The sequence below is a fragment of the Aquarana catesbeiana genome, linkage group LG04 (assembly GCF_042186555.1).
Source record: "Aquarana catesbeiana isolate 2022-GZ linkage group LG04, ASM4218655v1, whole genome shotgun sequence".
In the NCBI taxonomy this organism is placed as follows: Eukaryota; Metazoa; Chordata; class Amphibia; order Anura; family Ranidae; genus Aquarana; species Aquarana catesbeiana.
In genome coordinates, this window is record NC_133327.1 from 661,685,391 (window position 1) to 661,712,258 (window position 26,868).

The window sequence follows — 26,868 nt, forward strand, 5'->3', positions numbered from 1 at the left end:
GCATACCTGCATAGGAAAAAGTCAATTCTTGGTAGAGTCCATGAATGATGTCTTCAGGAAGGATTGCAAGTTCCAGCAATCCGGCCAGAACCAAACGGTCAACACAGCAGCAAGAAACCCCCTAGACAGCCCTGGGGTCCAGGCCTCCATCCCTTTTATTGCACACAGGACCAGAGTTTTGGCCCAGGAAAAACCCACAAAGAAAGATGCGGGGAACTATTATCTCCCAACTTCCTGGCTGGGGCAGCGTTAACCACTAGCTGCCTACAAGCTGCAGGTTTAGAGTTCTTCTAATCCAAAGTTTTACTTATTTTTCTTTTGGTTGAATTCCATGGAGAGGTATTTTTATTTCATTCTGACTAACTATGTAACCACAGATTTCAAAGCATGGGCATATTGCTGTTTTCTCTTCTAGGCATCTACACTGGAGGACCTGCTCTCTCCCGGAGACACTGACATAATTCAGCTTGATGGGACAGGAGATACTTCCTCTGAGGAAGAACTTGGAACCGTCAGGGACGTTGATGAAAATGAGTTTCTTGGCATCATTGACACAGAAGACCTTAAAGCTCTGGAAGAGGAAGATTCTGGCTCAAACAACTCCACTAGCAGTAGCAGTGATGATGAGGATCCCGAGATTGACATAATTGAAGAGGTAGATTCCTTTGTTTTATTGCTAAAAAAAAACAAAAAAAAAAAACAAAAACAAAAAAACAATTGTAGATCATTGATAACAGTGACTATTATTTAGCTCCTGTTTTCGAGTCTTGAATTTTTTTTTTTTTTTATTCTCCAAAAAATAAATCGCTGATAAAATGAGACAAACTTAAGACCTTGCCACATACTATTTCACAAACAAAGTTTCCTGTCTTTTATGTTAATTTTATATACTCTTTGCATATTCTATAGATAAACTAAACCTGAACAGCAGGGAGAAGAGCATAGCAGGAGATCTACCGATGAGAAGTATATCACTAGTTTGGGACAGGTAGAAAATAAACCGGGCATATTCACTGGTAGGGATGGGCGAACGGTTCAGCCCGAGCATAAGTTTCGGGCTGAACTTTGGTTGTTCGGATGTTCGGAGAACGACGAACAATATGCGGTGTTCACGACAAATTCGAAAAGCCGCAGAACCCCATTAAAGTCTATGGGACACTAACACGAAAAACCAAAAGTGCCTGTAAAGTGGACATTTTTCCCGTGTTTGGAACAGTACCGCAGCAAAATGACATTTCTAAAGGGAAAAAAAGTAATTTAAAACTGCTCGCGGCTGTAATGAGTTGTCGGGTCTCGGCAATATAGATAAAACTCATTAAAAAACGGCATGGGTCCATTACCAACCAAAATTTTTTTTTTAAATTCGTGGGGGTCCCCCCCAAAATCCTGGTATGGATTTTGGGGGGACCTCCACGCAATTTTTTTTTTTTTTTAAGTTTTTGGTTCGGGTTCCCCTTAATATTCATATCAAACCTAAAGGGGCTGGTAATGGACTGGCGGGGGGGACACCCATGACGTTTTTTTTAATGATTTTCATCTATATTGCCGAGACCTGACAATTCATTACAGCCGCGAGCATTTTAAATGACTTTTTTTCCTTTTTAGAAATGTCATTTTGCTGCGGTATTGTTCTAAACACGGGAAAACTGTGCCACTTTACAGGCATACTATAGACACCCCCCAGGCACGATGTTTAAAGGAATATTTCATTTTCATTGTTTCACTTTAGGCATTATTATATATAATATATATAATATCCAATGTGCATATGAAAAAATTATATATAAAGTGCAATATGCTGTAAATTTTCACTGATAATATGTTCAAAAAATGATTATTATTATTATAGCTAACAATACAGTGCAATGTGCTCCATAGTCCACACAGTGTCCTTATGAATTCCAATAAATAGTGCAAAAAAAACCAAACAGTCCATTTGGTGATTTGTGATATCACTATAAATGAAGGAAATATCTTCACATTAATTCACCTCTGTGCATTTACAGATATCCTCGTGTCACCGCCACCAGTTGTGCCCTTACCTTATAGGCTTAATAACTGTGCCTTAGATCACAATCAATACTCTGATTGGCATCTTGAAATTTTCCTCCTTCTTATAGCTCATCTGTTTACTCAGGCGTCTCACTCCTTCCTTATTATTTACCATTGGTCTTCACTTACATCGCCCACATGCAAAGTAACAAAGCTAGTTTCGTCACTCCTCATGACTTCCTCTGGGAGATATATCATATATCTCCTCGAGGAAGTCACGAGGAGTGACAAAACTAGTAGGAGGGGCTTGAGAGGCTGACGTGTGAGGAACCAGAAAGTAACAAAGGGAAAGAGAGTCAGTGTAACGGACGGGAGAGCGATGATAACCGGGGCTGCAGAGCCAGCTATGGTGATACATTTGTTCCAGCACTTGTGGATACACACATTAAGGCTTGTTTTAATCTGAAAAATGTAAGTGAAACTTGTTTTATGCTTTATATAAATAAATCCTTTTTAAAAACGGTAAAGCACTATTGTTAGCTTTGTTACCTTGCATGTGGGTGATGTGAGTGGAGACCTATAGTAAATAATAAGGAAGGAGTACACCTTGTGATGTGAGATGCCTGAGTAAACAGACGAGCTATAAGAAGAAGGAAAATTTAAAGAGGCCAATCAGAGGATTGATTGTGATCTAAGGCGCAGTTATTAAGCCTATAATGTGAGGGCACAACTGGTGGTGGTGACACAAGGATATCTGTATATGCACAGAGGTGGATTAATGTGAAGATATTTCCTTAATTTATAGTGATATCACAAATCACCAAATGGACTGTTTGTTTTTTTTGCACTATTCAGTGGAATTTATAAGGGCACTGTGTGGAATATGGAGCACATTGCACTTTGTTAGCCTTATGGCACAATTTTTTGATCATATTATCAGTGAAAATTTACAGCATATTGCAATATATATATATTTATTTAATTTTTTCATATGCACATTGGATATTTGTAGATCTCTGCACTTATTTTTAATTATTTTGTACTATCACATATTTGGAAGTGTGGGAAGTGCCGGCAGCTTTTAGTTATATAGCAGCTCACAAGGTTTTATTCAAATTTTCACTTTATTAGGTACACCTGTTCAATTGCTTAGTAATTTCACAAATTCCTAATCGGCCACTCTCATGGCAGCAACTCAATGCATTTGGGCATTTAGACGTGTTGAAGACAACTTGCTGAAGTTCAAACCAAGCATCAGAATGAAGAAGAAAGTGGGTTTAAGTGACTTTGAACGTGGTATGCTTGTTGGTGCAGGAGGGGCTGGTCTGAGTATTTCAAAAACTGCTGATCTTCTGGGATTTTCATGCACAGGGCTTACAGAGAATGGTCTGAAAAAGAGGAAATATCCAGCAGTTGTGTGGGGGAAAATGCCTTGTTGTCAGAGGTGAATGAGCAGACTGGTTCAAGGTGATAGAAATGCAACTAACTCAAACAACCACTCGTTACAACCAAGGTATACAGAATACCATCTCTGAATGCACAACACATCGAAACTTAAAGAAGCTGGGCTACAGCAGCAAAGAATCACACCGGGTGCCACTCCTGTCAGCTAAGAACAGGAAACCGAGGATCACCAAAATCGGACAATAGAAGATTGGAAAAAACGTTGCCTTGTCAGAGTCTTGATTTCACCTACGACATTCTCGTTGGTAGGGTCAGAATTTGGCGAGTGCACTAGTGGGAAGTTCACTAAACCGGAAGAAGTGGCAACCTAATGTAGAGGATGTGCAGATAATCTGTGCCCATGCATACATTGGAACAGTAAATAAACTGGTTGCGTCTATTGTTTCCGGTTAAGTCAACTGAAAGGTTCCAGCCCCCCAAAAGGAGATATCTACATTTGGTTTCGTAGTTAAAATGAATCTGATGCAAGTATCAAGATGCCAAATTCCAGAATGAAACCAAACCTAAACATATTACAATTGTCACACTTAACGCCCAAAACGTACAATACTTTATGGCTCTTTGGGCCACTTCATAATGATTGGTATAAAAAAGCAGAAATCTGTCTCCTCCTGTGCAGTTTGTAAGCATGTGACCCATTTGAGAAAATTTCATTTCCCTTTCCACCCCTTTGAAACCATAACCAAAAGTAAGGGGAATGAGTGCTATTGGAGTCCTTGATAAAAACCTCAACCTTCCTCGCTCTACTGAACACAAAGGTGTTTATGTTCCTATCTCTGTCACTATGGAGAACATCCACAGTTGTGAAAAACAGGTTTTGGCTGGAGTTGGGCTAGATGTAGCCAATACCCTCTTGAACTGTGCCAATTCCTGCAGGATTTTGGTTCTATATTTCACACTCCCTAAATGATCATGTTTCTGATTAAAGTGGGCCGTTTGGGCTCCTGCACAGTGTTCATCTTCAATGCCACTGGTGGTGCATATACTGTGCTGCAGAACAATACCAGAATGACACTATACAATTGCATACAATAGCATCAGTTAATGGTTCAGGCAGGATTAGAATAAGGTACCAAATTGTGAAAGACAATTCAAGCTTGAGATCAGGTCTGGCAATGACAAAAAGAAAAAGCAGAAGATCAAGGCAGAAAGAAGACAGCATAAAAAATCAAGTCCGAGTCATAACAAGAGAAAACTAGAAGCAGCAGATTCCAAGGATGAGCCAGGAGGCAGATCTCAAATACAGGGGAAGTCATGAAAAGGAAACCAAGTCCAAAAGGAACATATCCTTTTTGTTATTGGTTGAGCATTTCCTGGTAACAGTTGTCCAAATGTGACATACTAAAACAGTGTTTCCCAATCAGGGTCCCATGGAACGCAGAGGTTCTTCCTGAGGTTGGTACTGCTAGGGGTTCCTTAAAGCGGAGTTCCACCCAAATTTTGAACAATATCTGTATATATTCTCTTCTTTGCCTAGATGCTGATATGCCGTTTAAAAAAATTTAAATCGCCGTAATTGCCTTTTATTTTTCTATTCTTCTTTGCACTTCCTGGTTCTCCTCCCGTGGGAGTAGGAGTGTTTCTAGCCTCTCCCAGACTCCTGGGAGCTAGTTTCAGGCTTCCCAGGATGCCACTGAGCATGTGCGGGAACGAGCGGTGAATGCTGGGAGCACAGCATTCACCACATCCAGGAAATAAATGCTTGTGGGCTTCAAATGCCCACAATGAAGATGGAAACCGCCTGCAGTGAATAATATAAGTTATTCTTTCCGAAGAAATCTGACACAGGCGGACATATTACACACAATATGTGAGTATGTAATGCTGAGAAGAAAAGTTTGTGAATGAACTAAAAAAAAAAAAAAACGATAGATAGGTGGACCCCCGCTTTAAACAGTGAACAATGGCGGATTATTCTCCCTCCCACACTGACCACCAGTGCAAGGGGGAAAAATCTCCAGTAAGCACTCGTGTCAGAGGGTCATTTCTACACTGATAACTAATGTTACAATTATGATACTAATTACTACAGTTTTTACTTTTGTGCCTTTCTTTTCTAAAGTTCTTATTTATTTCAAGAATATTACTAAAAATAAATTTGTTGAGTTGGTAACTGTTGAATATGTATATGTTGTATTTACATAGCTTGGTGAGGACCTGGGGTTGGAAACAGGAAGTAGGAAGTTATGAAGTGAAACTAGAGGAAATAGGTTTTACATGTGGCTCTCTGCTGACTGGAATAAACAAGCTCTTCACAAGATTCATCTGGCTATTCATCATTGCTTCTACAAAATCTACAGTAACACATGTATCTTCCTTGGTGTCAAACAAAGTACACCACTCTTTTTTTAAACTTTCTTTAACTTATTGATCATGCTAATATACCATGAGTTGTTGTAGGTAATTTATTTTTTTTAAGCAGGGGTTTCTCAAGAACCTGAAAATTATCTCAAAGGTTCCTCAGGGATAAAAGGTTGTAAAAAGCTGCACTAAGCCCTGGTTGACATTGGTACGACTTGACATGCAATTTGACGGCAATGGCACCATCTTAATCGGTGCGACGCTGCATTTGCGGCGCCGCAACCGGTTTCAAAAAGTAGTTTCTGTACTACTTTTTGCGATTTTCGGGCTGCGATTTACATTGACATCTGTGCAGAAACCTGCACAGATGTCTCTGAAATTGTGGCCGAAATCGGGACTGACATGCGTGAGTGAAATCGTGCGAGTTCAGCTTCATTCCCGCAGCTCAGTTTGAACCTGGGCTGAAAGACGGGTTTGAGCTTGGGGTCACATTGTGTTTATAAATTGGTGCAGTTGAGCAGTATAAAATTCAATCTTTGACCACTTAAGTTTTTCCCTTGTGCCCAGAAATCATGATTAGATGTTAGTCAAGGATGCTGTCATTTAGGACTTGCACATGTAAGCACTTGCATTCATCAGTATGTATGAGCAGCTTGAGAACTGTACAATAGAGACACAACGTCTAGTTTGTTTAGAAGCAGATAGGAATGGGTGAAATTAAGTAAAGCTGACATTGCTAAAACTCTTTGCATTTTGATATGGGATGAACAGTATGTAATTATGTCTGTCTGGCTATCTCTATAAGCCTTAGGGCTATGAATGTGTTATACAATATATTTTTATTACAAAGCTGTCAAATTGAAGGCATACCTTGGTGCTTTTTCTTCTCATTGATTCTTTTTTTTCCCCATCGTGCTGACACATCTTGAGGAATCAATTAATGTTATCGATTTAATTGTGCTAGATAAATCAGGGTAATATTGGACACAATTGTCTCAGGCAGCTTCAAATGTGTTTAGTGTGTCTCTTCAAGGCATCTAAATCTACGGTTCTGCTTTACGTTGTCACATAACTTAAATTATGTGTTTCCTTTAGCAAAATTAATGAATTCATTGGGCAGACATAGGATTGGTTTCCAGAGAAAACCGCAGCAAATTCATGGAGCAAACAATTGACCTTTGTAGTCTATTACACATAATAATGTTAGACTTTTTTATGGCGGTTTTAGTGGTCTGTTTTAAATGTTTAGTTACTAGATATACAGCATTAGTTCTTATCTGTAAATATAAAATTGTTCCTGCGAGATGTTGTTCAGTCTTTGTTTTTGTATTTATGTAGCACTCCTGTACAAAGAGCAAAGTACCTTTTGTGGCAGTCCCTGTAGTGGAAAACCCAATTACTGTTAAATATACAGTGTTGTGGAGAATTTTATGAAGATGTATTTTAAAGTCTTGTCATAAGTCTCCCAGTGTTCGTTCTCTCGCAGCCCGCTCTAAAGAGCTGACTGGGGCAGACTGACGCTGGTTGAGATCCATTTGGTAGTGAAAAGCTCTTTGGGGATGTAGAGAAATGAAATGCACGTGGGCACACACTAGGGTCAGTTCACCTAGCTTTATGCTTTTGGGCTGTAGCAGAACTCTAAAATCCACACATATGAGAAACATAAAAGGGAGAATTCCACGTCACCCATTTTGTATTATTCAGGATTTATATAGCGCCAACAGTTTACAACATGAGGGCAGACAGTACAGTTGTGCTGCGTACACACGACCGGTCTTTCCGTCAGAATAAACTCTGAAGGACTTTCTGACGGAGTTCCGCTGAAACTGTCTTGCCTACAAACGATCACACCAAAGTCCGACCGTCTAGAATGCGGTGACGTACAACACGTATGACGGGACTAGAAAAATGAAGTTCAATAGCGAGTAGCCAATAGTTGCCGTCTCGTACTTGCTTCAGAGCATGCGTCATTTTTGGTCTGTCGGAACAGCATACAGACGAGTGGTTTTCCCGATAAGAACTGATTCCGTCGGAAAGATTTACAGTTCTATTTCTAGGTCCGTCAGAATTTTTGAAAGAAAAAGTCTGATGAAGCCCACATACGATTGGAATGTCCGATGGAATGATTCCGTCGGACCTTTTCTGCCGGAAAGTCCGACCGTGTGTACGCGGCATTACAGTACAATTCAATACTGGAGAAATCAGAAGGCCCTGCTCCTAAAAGCTTACAATCTGAAAGGGAGGTTCAAATGGTACAAAAGGCAGTAACTGTGGAGAATGAACTGATGGAGATAGTGGAAATACCATTCTTAGGTGGAGGCGGGATAGGCTTCTCCGAAGAGAGGGGTTTTCAGGGATCACCTTGAATATAGGATAGGAGAGGCTCTGGAAAAGTCCTGGAGGTAAACATGGGAGGTCACAAGGGAGCTAGAGAGCAGGAGGTCTTGGGAGGAATGAAGAGAACAATTTGGTGGGTATTTTGAGACTAGGTTAGTGATGTAGCTGGGGTCTGGAGTTGTGGATGGCTTTGTAAGCTTTTGTTGGACGGCTGAGGCACTCGTGGACATTGCTGGATAGAGATGGGTCTCAGGTAAGTATTTTGGGGGGCTTCTGCACACAGAAGGCTTTTTATTTTCATGCATAAAATGCATGAAGATGAAAAAACCTTCTGCCTTTACAATCACTTGAAGTCAGGGGACTTAAAGTGGAAGGCCGTCAGTTTGAGACCCCTGCTTTAAGTGAACTACCACCAGAAAAGTACCATTAGGGCTGTTTTGAATTCCCCAGATAGTCCTTGCAAACACACCTGGATCTACACCACTAAGCATGCGAGCTAGGATATTTAAACAATACATACCGTTATTTCATGTGTTTGTAGACCAGTGGTTCTCAACTCCAGTCCTCAGGGCCCACCAACAGTCCAGGTTTGCAAGATAGCTGAAATACATCACAGGTGATATAATTTGCTGCTCAGTGATTGCAGTATTCTAGTCTGCAACTCCCCAAGGTAATACTTAAAATCTGGCCTGTTGGTGGGTCCCGAGGACTGGAGTTGAGAACCACTGTTGTAGACGCTATAACTTTCACACAAACAATTAATATATACTCATTGGGGGTTTTTTTATACCAAAGAATACATTTTTGCCTAAATTTGTAAAGAAATTTCGAATAGCAAAAAATGCTCAGGTCAAAACCTTCCAGAGGTCAAGTGGGGTTAAAGTACATCTAAATCCAGAATTGTGTATTGGATTTGGATACAATAAGGAAAATTTAAAACCTGTGGTTATTTTTTTCTGCCTATGTCCTGTTAGCGGGAATCTTCCTTCACTTCCTGTCTTGAGACACAACAGGAAGTGAGAGGACATTTCTCCAAAGTAAGCGTAATCCTCTCTTAGCGAGCTTCCACTGGAATAAGATTTACCTCTACTCCTGATCAAGATACAACACAAAATACTTTCAGTTCCAGTGACCATGGCCACCAGGACAAATAGAGTAAGAATAAAGTTCCCCAGATGGGACATAGATGGCTATGAAAAAAAAACTGATGTGTTCAAACCTTTCCCCACTCTATCCAGATAGAAAAAAAAAAGCTTAAAATGCATTTCCATTCTATTGTTAAATGCATGTTTTCTTTTTGGACAGGATCCATTAAACTCGGGAGATGATGTGAGTGAGCAAGAAGTCCCGGACTTGTTTGACACAGATAATGTAATAGTATGTCAGTATGACAAGGTATTCAGCATTTTATAATAACTTCAACCTTTACATTTCTTACAGAAAATTCTAGGTATGAATATTTCTATGCAGTTACACTGATCCAGCGTGGACCAATGTAACTATGTATATACCATACCTGGCCGAAGCACCTTGAAGCTGGAAATGACTGAATTAGATACTGTTACTCCAGTGATCTCCACTTGCTCATGGGTTCCATGCTGAGGCCCTGCTGTATTCTGAACACAGGAGATCGGCCACTCAGCATGGGCATTATTCAGACAATGCTTTACAATTTCTGAATGAATGCAAAACGTTCTCTGATTGGGCGAGGTGGAGAGGGGTTGGTGACATCATCTCAACCTCGTCCAAGTACCAATTTTTTTGGCTGAAGTTGCCCTTTAAAAAATCTATTATATTTGTTATACTCATGTAATGGTTTTGTTTATCATTAATTTTTCTTCATTGTGGTGGTCAAGTCTTAAAAAAAAAAAAAAAAAAAATTATATATATATATATATATATATATATATATATACACACATACATACAAAGTATTGGTACACCTGCCTTTACACGCACATGAACTTTAATGTCATCCCAGTCTTAGTCCGTAGGGTTCAATATTGAGTTGGCCCACCCTTTGCAGCTATAACAGCTTCAACTCTTCTGGGAAGGCTGTCCACAAGGTTTAGGAGTGTGTCTATGGCAAAGGGTGGGCCAACTCAATATTAAACCCTACGGACTAAGACTGGAATGCCATTAAAGTTCATATGCGTGTAAGGCAGACGTCCCAATACTTGCGTGTGTATGTGTGTGTGTATATGTATATATATGTGTGTGTGTATGTATGTATGTATGTATGTATGTATATATATATATATATATATATATAAAATATGTGTAAAAAATATATATATATTTTTTTTTTACAAGTTAATGAGATATATTGAATATTAATACGTTGTTCTTTCATTTCAGCCAGCTAGTAGTTTTGTTGTCTTTTCTCATTTTCTGCTCTGTTGTAACAAGCCTGTAATTTGTCATTTAGAGATCCACAGCTGAAGTTCAAATTTACAAGTAAAATAATCATTAAAGAGTTGTGCCTCCTCCTTCCAACCATTCCCCCGATTGTCTCTGTTGGAGGTGGCAAAGATCTTGTCTAAAAGGAAATCACTACTGCTGTGTTCTCTGCAGATACCTCGTAGTGCTCAGAGAATCCTTTGTTATCTATTAGTTTGTATGCAAATGTCTAATTGTATCAGCTTAAACATTTCAAGTGGAAGTCCAGTGAAAACATATTTTTTTCTAATTTTGAGTTGGTTTAGGAAGAGTTAAAGCCTCTGTCAGGTTTAAATTCCCGTCTGTGAAATTGTTAGGGAGATTCATTACTAGTTTTTGTTACCAGAACAGAAAAATAGTATGAATCCCTAGGCATAAAGTGAAGTGTAACTTCCCTGATGGGACTGGATGTCCTAAAATATGTAAATAACGACTGGGCTTTTGTGTTAAGTATTGGCCCTACCCCCTCCCACATTGTGCTATTGGCAATTGAGGCTGTCTATGGACATAGCATGGATCAGAGGGGTGTTGCAGAAGATGGTAACGAGTGGCTTCTTGATCAAGAAGCCCTGTTAAAGTTTATCTAAACCCCAACACTTAAACCAATGCTTACATTGTTACATATGGTCCTGGCTTTTTTAATTCAGTCCTATTTTGTTTTTTAATAAGGCCTGTTTCCTTCAAATCGGTGGTCTGCAAATTCTGGCCCACGGGTCGGATTCTTCCTATTAATGGTCTCTTTCCAACCCTTGGGACACTATCCTCCCACTGATGCAAGGCACCGTTCTTCCCACTGACGCAACAAGTGGGGCATTGTTCCTCCCACTGATACCAGGGATGGGCCACTATTCCTTCCACTGACAACAAAGGGGCACTATTCCTTTCACTGATACCAATGATGGGGCACTATTCCTCCCATTGATGCCCATGATGGGGTACTATTCCTGCTACTGACACCAATGATGGGGCACTATTCCTGCCACTGACACCATTGATGGGGCACTATTCCTGCCACTGACACCAATGATGGGGCACTATTCCTGCCACTGACACCAATGATGGGGCAATATTCCTGCCACTGACACCAATGATGGGGCAATATTCCTGCCACTGACACCAATGATGGGGCAACATTCCTGCCACTGATACCAATGATGGTGTACTATTACTCCTACTGACCACAGATGCGGTTTAATTTTTCTACCTCACTGGCTACAGTCCAGCTTCACTAAATATCTGAGGGACAGTAAACTGGCTCTTTGTTTAAAAAGTTTGGAGACCCCTGATTGAAAACATACCATCAGAGTTTATCTAAAAACTCCTCTTGCCCTAGGGTGACAACCCTTGCTCAAAACAGCTGCAGGGTTGTCACTTCTGTGCATTCCGGAGCTGATTTACAAGCGGCTATGACAATGCTCAGTGCACTGGCATATTCTGCTGTAAGCACAACTGATGTTCAACTGCCGCTACAGTGTACACAGAGTCTACAGCATGTACATGGCACAGGAGAGAAACCATGTACAAAGTAAGGGCCCTATTAGTATGCTGTCCGCCCAGCTATAGAGATACATTGCATTGCATCTATATTTCTATAAAAAAAAAAAAATGGACAGATGGCATGCTTGTCTGAAAAGGGATTTAAAGTAAAACTAGACAATATCCTTATTCTTCAAAAATAATCCATACACATTCACTACTTAAAGTGATTATAAAGTCAAATTTTTAAAGAAAAAAAATAACAAACATGTTATACTTACCTCCTCTGTGAAGTGGTTTTGCAAAGAGGAGCCCAGATCCTCCTCTACTTGGGTCCCTCTTTGCTGTTCCTGGCCTCTCCCTCCCGTCGAGTGCCCCCACAGCAAACAGCTAGCTATTGGGGCTCCCGAGCCGCGTCACAGCTCAGTATGTCCATTCAGACATGGAGCCCCGGCCTGCTCCCACCCCATCTCTCCCCTGATTGGCTAACTGACTTTGATAGCTGCGGGAGCCAATAGCACCGCTGCTTTGTCTCAGCCAATCAGGAGCTGAGTTCCGGACGGCTAAGGCACTCGTAGACACCGCTGGAGAGAGATGGGACTCAGGCAAGTAATTAGGGGAGTGCTGGGGAGGCTGCTACACACAGAAGGTTTTTTATCTTAACCGCTTGCCGACCAGCTGCCGTCATTATGCTGCGGCAAGTCGACACGATCCCGCGAACTGTCGTAGCTGTACGTCGGTCCCTTTTAAGCGGGATAGCAGGCACGAGAGACAGAACGTAACATTCACACAGTAATCAGTGCATTTTTATAGCGCCGATCGCTGTATAATTGTCAATGGTCCCAAAAATGTGTCAAAAGTGTCCGATCTGTCCACCATAATGTTGCAGTCCCGATGAAAATCGCTGATCACCGCCATTATGCCGCGTACACACGAGCGGATTTTACGGCAGACTTTGCCTGGCGGACTTTACGTCGGACTTTACGACGGACTTTCCGAATGAACGGACTTGCCTACACACAATCCACCAAAGTCCGTCGAATTCGTACGTGATGACGTACGACCGGACTAAAACAAGGAGGTTCATAGCCAGTAGCCAATAGCTGCCCTAGTGTGGTTTTTTGTCCATCGAACTAGCATACAGACGAGCGGACTTTTCGACCGGACTCGAGTTCGACGGATAGATTTAAAACATGTTTCAAATCTAAGTCCATCCAACTTTTGAGCAAACAAAGTCCGCTAGAGCCCACACACGATGGAATTGTCTGATGAAATCCCGTCCACCGGGCAAAGTCTGCCGTAAAATCCACTCGTGTGTACGCGGCATCAGTAGTAACAAAAAAATAATAAAAATGCCATAAATCTTTCCCCTATTTTGTAGACGCTATTACTTTTGCGCAAACCAATCAATATACGCTTGTTGCGATTTTTATTACCAAAAACATGTAGAAGAATACATATCGGCCTAAACTGAAGAAAAAATGTGCTTTTTAAAAAAAAAAATTGGGGATATTTTATTATAGCAAAAAGTACAAAATATTGAGTTTTTTTTTCAAAGTTGTCGCTCTTTTTTTGTTTATAGCGCAAAAAAAAAAGCAGAGATGATCAAATACCACTAAAAGAAAGCTCTATTTGTGGGGAAAAAAAGGACGTCAATTTTGTTTGGGTACAGCGTCGCACGACTGCGCAATTGTCAGTTAAAGCAACGCAGTGCCGTATCGCAAATAATGGCCTGGTCATTGAGCAGCCAAATCTTCTGGGGCTGAAGTGGTTAATGCATAGAATGCACCTTCTGCCTTTACAACGCCTTTAATGTGTAATCTATTTTTCATGAAATCATTGGAGGAGCATGAAAGCAATAGAAGGGACTTATTTTGAGTTAAGATTACATACTTGTAATTACTTTTTTTTTTTTTTTTTTCAATGCAGAGTAATAGTGTCGCTTTAACCACTTCAGCCCGGAAGGTTTTACCCCCTTCCTGACCAGGCCATTTTTTGAGATGCGGCACTACGTTACTTTAACTGACAATTGCACGGTCATGCGATGCTGCACTCAAATGAAGTTTATGTCCTTTTTTTTTCCCTACAAATAGAATTTTCTTTTGGTGGTATTTGATCACCTCTGTGGTTTAAATTTTTTGCACTATAAACAAACAAAAAAAAAAAAGACAATTTTGAAAAATAAACATTATTATTTACTTTCTGCTATAAAACATATCCAATAAAAAAATTTTAAAAATCTAATGTCTTCATCAATTTAGGCCAATGTGTATTCTGCTACATATTTTTGGTAAATAAAATCCCAATAAGCGTATATTGATTGGTTTGCACAAAAGCTATAGCGTCTAAAAACTATGGGATATTTTTATGGACTTTTTAAAACATTTTTTATTTTCATTACTAGTAATGCTGCTGATCAGCGATTTTTAGCTGGACTGCGACATGCGGCAGACAAATCTGACAGGAAGTGACACTTTTTTGGCGACCAGTGACACTAACACAGTGATCAGTGCTAAAAGAAAAAGCACGGACACTGTATAAATGACAATGGCTGGGAAGGGGTTAAACATCAGGGGCCATCAAAGTGTTGCTTCTAGGCGCAGGGGTCTTAAACTGGCGGCCCTCCAGCTGTTGTGGAACTACAAGTCCCATCATGCCTCTACCTGTGGGAGTCATGCTTGTAACCGTCAGTCTTGCAATGCCTCATGGGACTTATAGTTTTACAACAGCTGGAGGGTCGCCAGTTTGAGACCCCTGTTCTAGGGAGTGCTTTCTAACTTAAAGGGGGGGGGGGGATGCTGACACTGGAGGAAAACAGAGATCTGTATTTCTGCTTAGCAGAAGCACAACATCTCCTTTTTCCTCCCTCACAGAACGGCAGTCTGCCTTGTTTACATAGGCAGACCGTCATTCTGTCTCTCCTCTGAACGATTGGTGGACCCGCTGAGTGGCTCGCGCCCCAGAGACCCGGCAACATCGATGACGTACAGGTACGTGATTTTGCGCTTAAGGGCAGCCCTGCCGCAGTAAATGTACGTGGGGTGGTCCTAAGGTGGTTCAAAAAGCGGAAGGTTTTTTATGTTAATGAATTCTATGCATTAAGATAAAAAACCTTCTGTGTGCAGCAGCTTCCCTCAGCCCCCCCTAATACTTACCTGAGCCCCATCTCCATCCAGCGATGTTGCATGAGAGACTCGGTTGTCCGACACTCTCCCTCCTGATTGGCTGAGACACACAGCGGGTGCCAGTGGCTGTCACTGAGTCAGTGAGCCAATGAGAAGAGAGAGGGGGGCGGGGGGTGGGGCCCCGTCTCTGTGTCTGGTCACATGGAGCTGTGGGTCGGCTCAGGTGCCCCCATAGGAAGCTGCTTGCTGTGGGGGCACTCGGCAGGAGGGAGGGGCCAGGAGCAACCGAGAAGAGGAGGATCTGGGCTGCTCTGTGCATAAGAGCAGACAAGCATAACATGTTTGTTATTGTTTAACAACAACAAAAAAAAAACGTTAGTATCAGGTTAAGGGAAAAGTATATTTTTCTAACAACCAAAAATGCGATTTCATTTTACTTTCAGTGCACTACAAAACGAGGTATTAGTTTAATTCTACTTGAATATTTGGATTTTCCAGCGCCTTGTAAATGGGGGGTTCCCGGACAAGCGAGTTGACTCGAAGGAACCAGGAGAGGCTTGCTTATGTATTATAAGCTGCATTTTTATCACTTTAGTACCACTTTAAGTTTCTGAATAACAAACAATATGCACTCAGATTTGTTCCACATGTGATGTATTATTTATTAAAATGTAAAACAGCTCTTCTGATTTATTTCAACACTTACAGCGTTAGATACCAGAAGTATCTCTAGGGGTACACAAACCACCATATGAGAATCCCTGCATAACATATTTTTCAAGTAGTTCTCTGATATCTCCTGCTCAGCTGTTTCTGCATATAAACCAGCAATGATTACAAACAAATAGATGTTGGGATAGGTTTGCAGCTTTGAGTAGAACATTCTACCTAGATGTTGATTTCTGGGGCTTTTAATTGCTCCCAGCAAACAAAACAAAACACCCCCCCCCAAAAAAAAAAAAAAACAAAACAAAAAAAACAAATAAAATAAATACTCACATGTAAGTCTGGAAAATGATTTGTATTTCTGTTCATCTAGTCCTGGGATTTATACAGCCCTGCCACACAGCACAGCCCATTTTGGCAGGGCAGGAGCCCTGCTGCAATTTAAAGTGGTGTTCCACCCAAAAGAAATAAAAAAAATACATAAATGTACCTAAAAAAAAAAAAAAAAAATTTGAAATTTTTTTTTTACTCACCTCTAAATGCCTGTTGCTAGGGGGTCCCTCGTAGTCTGCCTCCTTCAGTGCCTGGGCTGGTGACATCACTTCCCCTCGGCACAGGAAGGGCTCATCTCTGCCCCCTCCCTCTTGTCAATCATATAGGACACTATGACAGGTCCCATATGATTGGGCGGCGAAGCGCGATGCGCGGCGCAGCTCGCGCATGCACAGTGGGTGCCCGGCTCGGAAGCCACAGCCGAGCGCCCACAGTTGCAATGCCGGCGCCGCTGAACGGAGGGGCTTCCGATCCCCCGCATCGCTGGACCCTGGGACAGGTAAGTGTCCAATTATTAAAAGTCAGCAGCTGCATTATTTGTAGCTGCTGACTTTTAATTTTTTTTTTTAGTGGGAAATCCTCTTTAACGCTTACAGTTTTTGTCCCTTCCACAGCCTGTGCCTGCCCAGTAAAATGAGAAGCGGCCTGTAGGCAGTTGCAGTCTACTTTCTCCACTGCAGGTGGCGCTCATCCCCAGTGGCATTGTAGTTGGACAAGAAGTCATGGTTTCCTGGGTCACTGGGGAAGCTATTCCATTGCATGCTGCCACCCCATGTGACTCCAGCAGTAGGGTTACCACCTTTTTCTTCAAACCAAACCTGAACACTTTAGCGGCCTGGGACACCCCAAGGAGAGTAGTAATGCGGTGCGCATAGCGTGACGCAACGAACAGGGGCGTGGCCTAAATGTTCTTGCCAACCTCATTGCCCTGCCCCCCGAGTGATGCGGGAACTTGCCCCCAGACAGCAACAGATTTGTGTGTAACTATAATGGTTACTTGGGGAGCCACAATCCGGTCTGAACAATGTATCTGGGTTTCAGTTCACCTGAAACTCAGACACATGATTCAAAACCCGGACTGTCCTGGTGAACCCCGGACAGGTGGCAACCCTATCAAGCAGCCATCTTGGGTTCAGACATATTTAAGGCCCTGGCTCCCAGGCTTGGCACGCTTTTGGCGAGTGGGTAGCGTAAGGAAAGGTACCCCATCTCCCAGATAGCAAGGATAACTTGCTACAAATTTGTAAGTTTGTTAACTTGCTGCACATATTCACTGGCGAATTGTACACTTGCAGAGCACTTGAAGCACAAGTTCTAGTTGACAATTTTCCAATTTGCAGCAATTTTGCGTTGCAAGCCTCTAGCAAGAGCAAAGTTGCAGTGGTGAGTCTACATCAAAAGCTCTGCAAGTCACAGTGCCCCCTGTGGTGGGATGACTATTGCACAACATACTTGAACCAGAACTTGCAGCAGACTTGCAGAATGTTTGTAAAGAAAGTTGATCTGGAGTTATGCAATGTAGACTTGCTGCAATTGTGCAACAAACAAGCCTGGCAAGTCTAGCAATAGCTTAGCAAGTCATTTTCAAACTTGCAGCACAATTGCTTTCTATCTGGGCTGTTAGGAACAGTACTAGTGGCAGAGAAAAAGGTTCCTTCCCGTTTGAGCACGAGATGGCCAAGCCACATTCTGCTCTCTTACAGACACTGTCAGCTAGCGGCTTGCTCTGGGGACACTTGTGCATGCTCGTTCCCCAAGCTGGCTCTCCAGTGAGGGGAGAGAGAGCAGGGAGAGCCTCTGCTCTCATGCACATCGCAGGATTAAGATGGGGCTCGGGTAAGTATTTAGGGGGCTGGGGAGGAATCTGCATACAAAAGGTTTCTTTTACCTTAAAGCTGAGTTCCACCCTCAAAGTTTTTTCTTTAAGTCAGCAGCTACAAACACTGTAGCTGCTGAATTTTAATAAGCACACTTACCTTTCCAGAGAGCCCACGATGTTGGCCCCACAAGGCCGATCCATCCATCTGATTGGGTGCAGGTGCCGCCATTGTAACCTGGGGAGACCGGCAGTGGAGCCTTCAGGTTTCACAGCTAGTTTCCTACTGCGCAAGCGTGAGTCGCACGTCGCTTTCTGAATGGCCCTGTCCTCTTCTGGGGCACAAACAGGTCCCAGAAGGCAGCGGGGGGGGGGGGTTTGAGGAGGGGCAGAAGAGGAAATGACGTACCTTGGCGAGGCTGGGACGGAAGACCACCTTTTTACTACTAAGGTAAGAAAAAAAGTTGGTTATCCAAAAACGAGGGGTAGAAGGGTGGTCTTTCGTTTAAGACCAAGTACTAAAGTTGGGTGGAACGCCGCTGTAATGCAGAGAATGCATCAAGGTAAAAAAAACTTCTGCCTTTTAGAGCCACTTTAAGCAGGTGAAACAGTTCATGAAAAGATATTTAGTTATATTTTATTTTATTTATTTCAGATACTTATATAGCGTCATCAATTTACGCAGCGCTTTACATATACATTGTACATTCACATCAGTCCCTACCCTCAAGGAGCTTACAATCTAAGGTCCCTAACTTACATTCATACATACTAGGGACAATTTAGACAGGATCCAATTAAGCTACCAGCATGTCTTTGGAGTGTGGGAGGAAACCGGAGTACCCAGAGGAAACCCACGCAGGCACAGGGAGAACATGCAAACTCCAGGCAGGTAGTGTCATGGTTGGGATTCGAACCAGCGACCCTTCTTACTGCTAGGCGAAAGTGCTACCCACTACACCACTGTGCCGCCTGAAGTTTAGCTTTAAAGTGTTACTAAACCCACAACGGTAAAATCAGTCTGTATATGCAGTAAAGCATGCTTGTTATACTCACTGTGGAACCTAAGGGGTTAATCAATCTGCTGATAAGACCGAGCCTTTGGAGTCACTCTGCACATGCTCAGTTTGGTGTGTATTGCTATAAGTTTTTTTTTTTCCCTGGGAGGGTGCATGTGATCAGCACTGTCCAGACGGAGGGTGAGGGGGCATGGCAGCCTCATGGGACAGTCAGAGTAGAATGAAAACTCCTACAAGCTTTAACCTCACACTGATAGAAGTCACAAGACTGCTATATACTGCTGATGAAAAAAAGGCATTTAGCAGTTTATATTTACTATAATAATTGCATTTCCATGTTCTGTGTACTGTGGGGGACCAGATCTAGTCAATGCAGGGTCCTGGGTTTAGTAACGCTTTAAGAACCATTGCCCAGCAACAAATATTTTTTTACAATATGTTTCATTTTTCCAGATACACCGAAGTAAGAATAAGTGGAAGTTCTACTTAAAAGATGGAGTTATGTGCTTCGGAGGAAAAGATTATATTTTTTCGAAAGCAATTGGGGAGGCCGAATGGTGAAGTAAATTACATTTTTGCCTGAACCCACTCTATCCCACGAGTGTTATTTAATTTGATAAGGATTTAAGTTCGAAATAAATGTTTTGATTAAACTGTAATTCAACTTTCCGGCCAAAATGTTGTATTGTAAAGTGGGATAGAGAAATACAAAATGTTGTAAATAGCATTTATTACTGTTTATGTTGTTTTTTGAATGTGAAATCCTTTAAAATATCCACTATGTGTGATGGGTAAAGGGTAATGGGTTTCAATTACATTTGTTGCCATATTTGTCTGGCTATGTTGACGATGGAATGCTGATATAGATGCAATGTGATAAACTTCTACAGTGTCTGCATGTCAATATGCTTTATTCAAAGTGAGAAGGATATTAATGTGAGCTGCCATCACAAATTGTTTGGCAGGCTTTAGTGCTGTCCATTTAGAAGTTGGTGACCAAGGGAAGTCCAGCTGCAGACTCGGTGTAAGTGCAGTGTGGTCAGGGTTAGAGCCAGGACAAGTTAGTGGGGGGGAAATCAGGCGGGGCACCTCCTTCTCAAGCACAGGTGCCTGTTGGAGAATGAGGGCAGACTACCCTTCTTCTTGTCTCCCCCTTGTCATGTGACATAATAAATGACCAAAGAGGGAAAAAGAAGCTGCCCTTATTCCTGGGCAGGTGGCACCTTCACCCTGGACATTGAGTGATCTTGTCCCTGCAACAGAGGTAGTGTACATTTCCATTGCAGCCCATGGCCTCTGAGTAGCTTTTGAGCTTCATGACATCAGGCATGATCCAGCCTCTTCCTCAGCAGTCTGGGGGTCATGGACACCCCTCCAACTTTCATCATGCATGCCACAGAGTTACACGGAGTAATCTCATGCACCCACAGTTGGCACTGCCTACACTGTAATGAGTGAAAGAAGGTGCAGCTCTCCCAACCAGCCAGCATGACACAGACAATTAAGGACAGCTTCAGCCTACATGTCTCCACCAAGAGGCCACACCCCCCTGACATGTTTCACTCCGCCCACTGGGTGGGACCATATGACTAGGGCCCGGGGTGTCCAAACTATGGCCCTCCAGTTGTTCAGGAACTACAATTCCCATCATGCCTAGTAATGTCTGTGAATTTCAGAGTTTTACAATGCTTCATGGGAAGTATAGTTCTGCAACAGCTGGAGGGCTGTAGCTTGGACACCCCTGGACTAGGCCTTTTCAAGGGGGGGGACGAAACACATCGGGGGAAGAGTGTGACCTCTTGGAGACATGTAGGCTGAAGCTGTCTTTTTTTTTTTTTTTCTGTCACGCTGGCTGGTCGGGAGAGCAACACCTTCTTTCACTCATTGCATACACTGTTAACAAACGGATTGGGACGCCTGCCTTTACACGCACATGAACTTTAATGCCATCCCAGTATTAGTCCGTTGGGTTCAATATTGATTTGGCCCACTCTTTGCAGCTATAACAGCTTCAACTCTTCTGGGAAGGCTGTCCACAAGGTTTAGGACGACAGGACTCCATGCAGGCCAGTAAAGTTCCTCCACCCCAAACTCGCTCATCCATGTCTTTGTGCTTTGTGCACTGCTCCAAATCATTTGGTGGAGGGGGGATTATGATGTGGAGTTGTTTCCCAGGGGTTGGGCTTGGCCCCTTAGTTCCAGTGAAGGGAACTTTTAAGGCGTCAGCATACCAAGACATTTTGGACAATTTAATGTTTTCAACTTTGTGGGAACAGTTTAGGGATGGCCCTTTCCTGTTCCAACATGACTGCACACCATTGCGCAAAGCAAGTGCATAATGATATGAATGGTGCACTGGTGCGCAGTCATGTTGGAACAGGAAGGGGCCATCCCCAAACTGTTCCCACAAAGTTGGGACCATGAAATTGTCCAAAATGTCTTGGTATGCTGACGCCTTAAAAGCTCCCTTCACTGGAACTAAAGGGCCAAGCCCAACCCCTGAAAAACAATCCCCACACCATAATCCCCCCTCCACCAAATGATTTGGACCAGTGCACACTGCAAGGTTCATAAAGACCTGGGTGAGGGAGTTTGGGGTGGAGGAACTTGACTGGCCTAAACCTTGTGGGCAGCCTTCCCAGAAGAGTTGAAGCTGTTATAGCTGCAAAGGGTGGGCCAACTCAATATTGAACTCTACGGACTAAGACTGGGATGCCATTAAAGTTCATGTGCGTGTAAAGGCAGATGCCCCAATGCTTTTGACAATATAATGTGTGTGTGTGCTTTGGATAGGCACATCGGCATGCCTGCACCCTTTTATTTCCTTTGGATCACGGGAGTTTTTTGGCTTGAGGGTCACTATAAACATATATTTTGAGATCACACTTTTTTTTTTCTCGTTAACTTTGTTGTCTGACTATAGATCTACGTTTATCTCAAACATGATTATCTTAAACATAGATCTATAGTCAGACAACAATGTTAACGAAAAAAAAAGCATAACAATAAAATAAAAAATAACCCCCCCCCCAAAAATAACAGACAAAACAAAAACTAAAAAAAAATGGGCAGACTCAATGGACTACTGTCATTTTTTGCCATCACTTTTCTATGTTTCCATGCAACTCCAAACATACTAAATACCCCTCATGTACCGACCCAAACAAAAATATTTTTTACAGCTCTAATTGCAGTAGTGAGGTCACCAACCTGATGTCTGGCAGGGGTGCTTAGGTCATATTGGATGTGATGTTGGTCATTTCAGTGCCCATTCACATAATATCAGTTAACAATTGTTTATTTTGATATATTTACAACAGCTGTACATAATGGCACTATATAAGTTAGTTACAAATGAAAAACAAATACATTTTCTGCAATAAAAAAAAATGCATTTATGGTTTTAATTTATTCAGTTCCTCAGAATTACAAATGAATTATTTTCACTTTTATCTATGTTGAGTGTGTCTTATTTAAGTATAGAAGAGAACACTGAGGTCTGCGGTGTCAGTGTAGGCAGACTTCTCAGTTTCTGGTAAAAATTTCTTAAGGCTTGGAATCTGCCTGACCTACTTTTCTTCTTGTGAACGAATAAAAAAAACACATTATCCATATGCAACATCTACTTAAACAACTGATCTTCTCTGCAGTAACGTTGGATAGCAGTGTTGCTCTAAATATGCAAAGAAAATTATAGATAATGGTCATGCAGTTGCCACACTTTCAAATGTTCTTGTTGCTTTAGCTAGGTATTAATGCAGTTCTAGGAAAAGATGATCCGCAACTCAATACATGCTCTTCAATATCTTCAAATGTATTGGTACTCCATGTCATCATACACTTGTAGTAGAGGCAGATGTTAATGCGTTTCAGCCAGGTCAGCCATGTTCACAACTAAGGATGAGCCGAACACCGCTCCCTCCCCCCACCCGGTTCGGTTCACACCAGAACTGGCTAACAGGCAAAAAATTCGGACAAACGCCGTTAAAGTCTATGGGACACGAACATGAAAAAGCAAAAGTGCTCATTTTAAAGGCTTGTATGCAAGTTATTGTCATAAAAAGTGTTTGGGGACCCGGGTCCTTTGGGGACATAGATCAATGCAAAAAAAAGTTTTAAAAGCGTCAGTTTTTTCGAGAGTAGTGATTTTAATGATGCTTAAAGTGAAACAATAAAAACGAAATATTCCTTTAAATATTGTGGCTGGGGGGTGTCTACAGTATGCCTGTAAAGTGGCGCAGTTTCCCCGTGTTTAGAACAGTACCACAGCAAAATGACATTTCAAAGGAAAAAAAGTAATTTAAAATTTTAAAATTTGAATTGTTGGGTCTCGGCAATATAGATAAAACTCATTGAAAAAAAACGTCATGGGTTCCCCCCCAGTCCATTACCAGGCTCTTTGGGTCTGGTATGAATATTAAGGGGAACCCCGAACTCTAAACTGGTAACCTGTAAAAATGTTAAAGCGTTGCCTATGGAGATTTTTAAGTACAGTAGTTTGTCGCCATTCCATGAGTGTGCGCAATTTTAAAGCATGACATGTTAATTATCAATTTACTCGGTGTAACATCTTTCACATTATACAAAAAAAAAAAATTTAATTTAAAAAAAAGTGTATTTTTTTCCAACAAAATTGCATTTGTAAGACCGCTGTGCAAATACGGTGTGACAAAGTGATCTCCATTTTATTCTCTAGGGTCTCTGCTAAAAGTCATTTTCTAGCAAAAAATATTTTTTTTTAACTTGTAAACAGCAAATGTCAGAAGTAGGCTTGGTCCTTAACCTCCCCGACGGTATTCCCGAGTGTGGCTCAGGGTTTAATTTCAGCACCATCAGCGGTAACCCCGAGCCACACTCGGGATTACATCTCAGGATCCTGGTGCGGTATACTTACCTTGTCCCCAGGATCCTGCGATGTCCCCCTGCGCTGTCTGCAGCCTGTGCCCTCCACCCGAAGCCTCTCTGTGCCAGGCTCCGTTCCCTGCGAGTGTTGCGACGCACAGGGGCGGAGCCTGGCGGCAAATTAAAAAAAATGTGAAAATCATAACATATAGTACTGTAATCTTACAGATTACAGTACTGTATGAAATCATTTCACATCCCTTTTTTCCCCAATGCTTTGTCCAATGCCTTGCATGCAGTTTTATATGATATATACTGTTCTTTCTGCTTGGAAACTGGAGATTGTCCATAGCAACCAAAAAGTGTCCCTTTACGTCAAAAGTGGCTTTAGACCAGCTAGAAAGCAGGGATAGTAAATTAGAACATTTGCAGAATTGAGCGATAGTGAATCGTGGGGAAATTTATTTTATTATTATTATATTATTATTATTTTTAATTATTTATGTTTATTTATTATATTATAATTTATGATTTTGTGTTATAAAATTCATCATACCCGGGATATCTACTAGACTCTTGGTGGACAGATTTAAGTGTGTTATTGCTAAGAATTACAGACCTACAATATAAAACGCCAAATTTCTATGCAAAATAATTGTACCGCTTTGAGACGCAAAAAACTGAAATAATCATACCGCCAGGGAGGTTAAGTGGTTTACTGCACAAATCTATAGCTCCATATTATATAGAGGTGTGCAGATAATAATACCTGTTTCAGCCTTCTAGAAAAAACGCTAACCTCAAGCAAGTCTGTCCAGCTTGTTTCTAATACAGCCAGCAGCGATGTATAAGAAACAAACTGGTTCCTTACAAAAGGAACCAGTGACTTAAAGTTGTCTTTCTGAATATGAGTTGGTCATCTTTGTATTATTTGTAACTTTAGCTTGAGGCTATACTACTACGTCAAAAGTAATAAAACTGATCTGTGTATTTTTGTTGGAGTTCGCGTTTGGATTGTATATTGCAAGCTGACATTTTAGTTGTCAGTAATGTTCAGTAAAGAAGTAATTTGAAAATGTAAAAGATTATTATTTTTGTCCTGACATAAATTCAAGTGAAATTACAGCTTTCTTTGGTCTTTCCAGGTCTGCTATGTATATATGCATATATTGTGGGCGAACAACTTCAAGCAGAGAGTTTGCAGTGAGATAAAGTAATCCAGATACCAAAATATGTTTAAGGGCTTAGTTGCAATTCTTATTTCAGTGCAGACACTTTCTCACCTCTTGTAGCTCTGCTACAGACATGGACTCTGGTATCTGAACCTGGCTTATGCTTTCTTTTTTCTTTGGGGTCCTGTCACCCAGGCCTACAAGGACTTCTCAATTCCTCCAGGCTTCTTTTTTCCAGCTCTCTGCTTGATATACCTTATCATTTACCTGCCCAAACTGTTCAGTATTTCATAGGGTTCTTGCTAGTTAGCTACTTTTTACCATGGAACCAAAACAAGTACATGATCCCCCAGGTGTAGAACCTACGCAAACTTATTGTACACTTCACTCTGTGCTTGCTGCATGTGGTCTCGGACAAGGGGAATTACTGAGGAAATTATTATTATTATACAGGATTTATATAGCGCCAACAGTTTGTACAGCGCTTTACAACGTTAGGGCAGACAGTACAGTTACAATACACGAAGAATCAGAGGGTCCTGCTCGTTAGAGCTTACAATCAAAGAGGGAGGGTCAAGTGATACAAAAGGTAATAACTGTGGGGGATGAGCTGATGAAGAAAATAAAAGAACAGTTAGGTGGAGGCAGGATAGGCTTCTCTAAGGAGAAAAGTTTTCAGGGATTGCCTAAAAGTGGATAGAATTGGAGATAGTCGAACAGATTGGGGTAGGGAATTCCAAAGGATGAGAGAGGCTCGGGAGAAGTCCTGGAGGTGAGTATGGGAGAAGGTGACGAGGAGCTAGAGAGCAGGTCGTCTTGGAAGGAACAGAGAGGACAATTTGGTTTGTATTTTGAGACTAGGTTAGTGATGTAGCTGGAGGCAGAGTTGTGGATGGCTTTGTAAGCGATTGTTAGTATTTTTAATTTAATTTGTTGGGCGAGTGTAAACCAATGGAGGAATTGGCAAAGAGGGGTAGCAGACACTGAGCGGTTTGTAAGGCGGATGAGTCTGGCAGCAACATTCATGATGGACTGAAGGGGGGATAGCCTATTTAAAGGTAAGCCAATGAGGAGGGAGTTACAGTAGTCCAGGTCAGAGATAACCAGGGAGTGAATCGGGAGCTTTGTGGTTTCATTGGTTAGGAAGGGACGTATTTTAGAGATGTTGCGGAGGCTGAGGCAGCAAGCCTTGGAAAGTAATTGGATATGGTGCTGAAAGGAGAGTTTAGCGTTCAGCACAAAACCTTGCACCCTGGCATGCGGGGATGGGTGGATGGTTGTGCCATTTGCTCTTGACAGAGAAGTCACGGGAAATAGGCTCGGTTTTGGATAAGTTGAGTTTGAGTAAGTTAGTAATGCGTGAGGAGACTGAGGGAGTGAGCTGAGGGGTGGAGGGAGAGATTTGGGTGTCAGCGTAGAAATCATATTGAAAGCCATGGGAGGCCCTCAGTTGACCCAGGGTGGAGGTGTAGATTGAAAATAGGAGAGGTCCAAGAATGGAACCTTGGGGGACACCGACGGAGAAAGGAAGAGGAGTGGAAGAAGTAGAATTGCAAGTGACACAGAAGGTGCGGTGGGATAGGTAGGATGAGAGCCAGCGACAAGCACAGTCATGGAGACTAAAGGAGTAAAGTTTTTTGAGGAGAAGGGGTGGTCAACCATATCAAAGGCAGCCGAAAGGTCCAGAAGTAGGAGTACAGATCAGTGTTCATTGCTTTTTGCTGTTAGTAAGTAATTTGGGAGTTTTAAAAGAGCAGTTTCTGTGAAGTGTTGAGGGCAAAATGCGGACTGAATGGGATCAAGAAGGTTATTCTTAATGAAGTGGTCACTCGATTGTAGACCAGGCATTCAAGGAGTTTAGAGAAAAGGAGAGCAAGGAGATAGGG

General features: G+C 41.9%; 1 protein-coding gene across 1 annotated transcript in view; it reads left to right on the forward strand.

Moving 5' to 3' along the window:
* Positions 1 to 20,035, forward strand: part of GTF2A1L (general transcription factor IIA subunit 1 like) — an 82,307-nt gene extending 62,272 nt beyond the window's left edge. The window contains exons 6-8 of the mRNA XM_073628981.1: positions 416 to 655; positions 9,400 to 9,489; positions 19,422 to 20,035. Of these exons, the coding sequence (XP_073485082.1) occupies positions 416 to 655; positions 9,400 to 9,489; positions 19,422 to 19,529 (438 nt within the window). The 3' untranslated portion in view covers positions 19,530 to 20,035. The remainder of the gene's footprint in view (positions 1 to 415; positions 656 to 9,399; positions 9,490 to 19,421) is intronic.
* Positions 20,036 to 26,868: the final 6,833 nt, after the last annotated feature.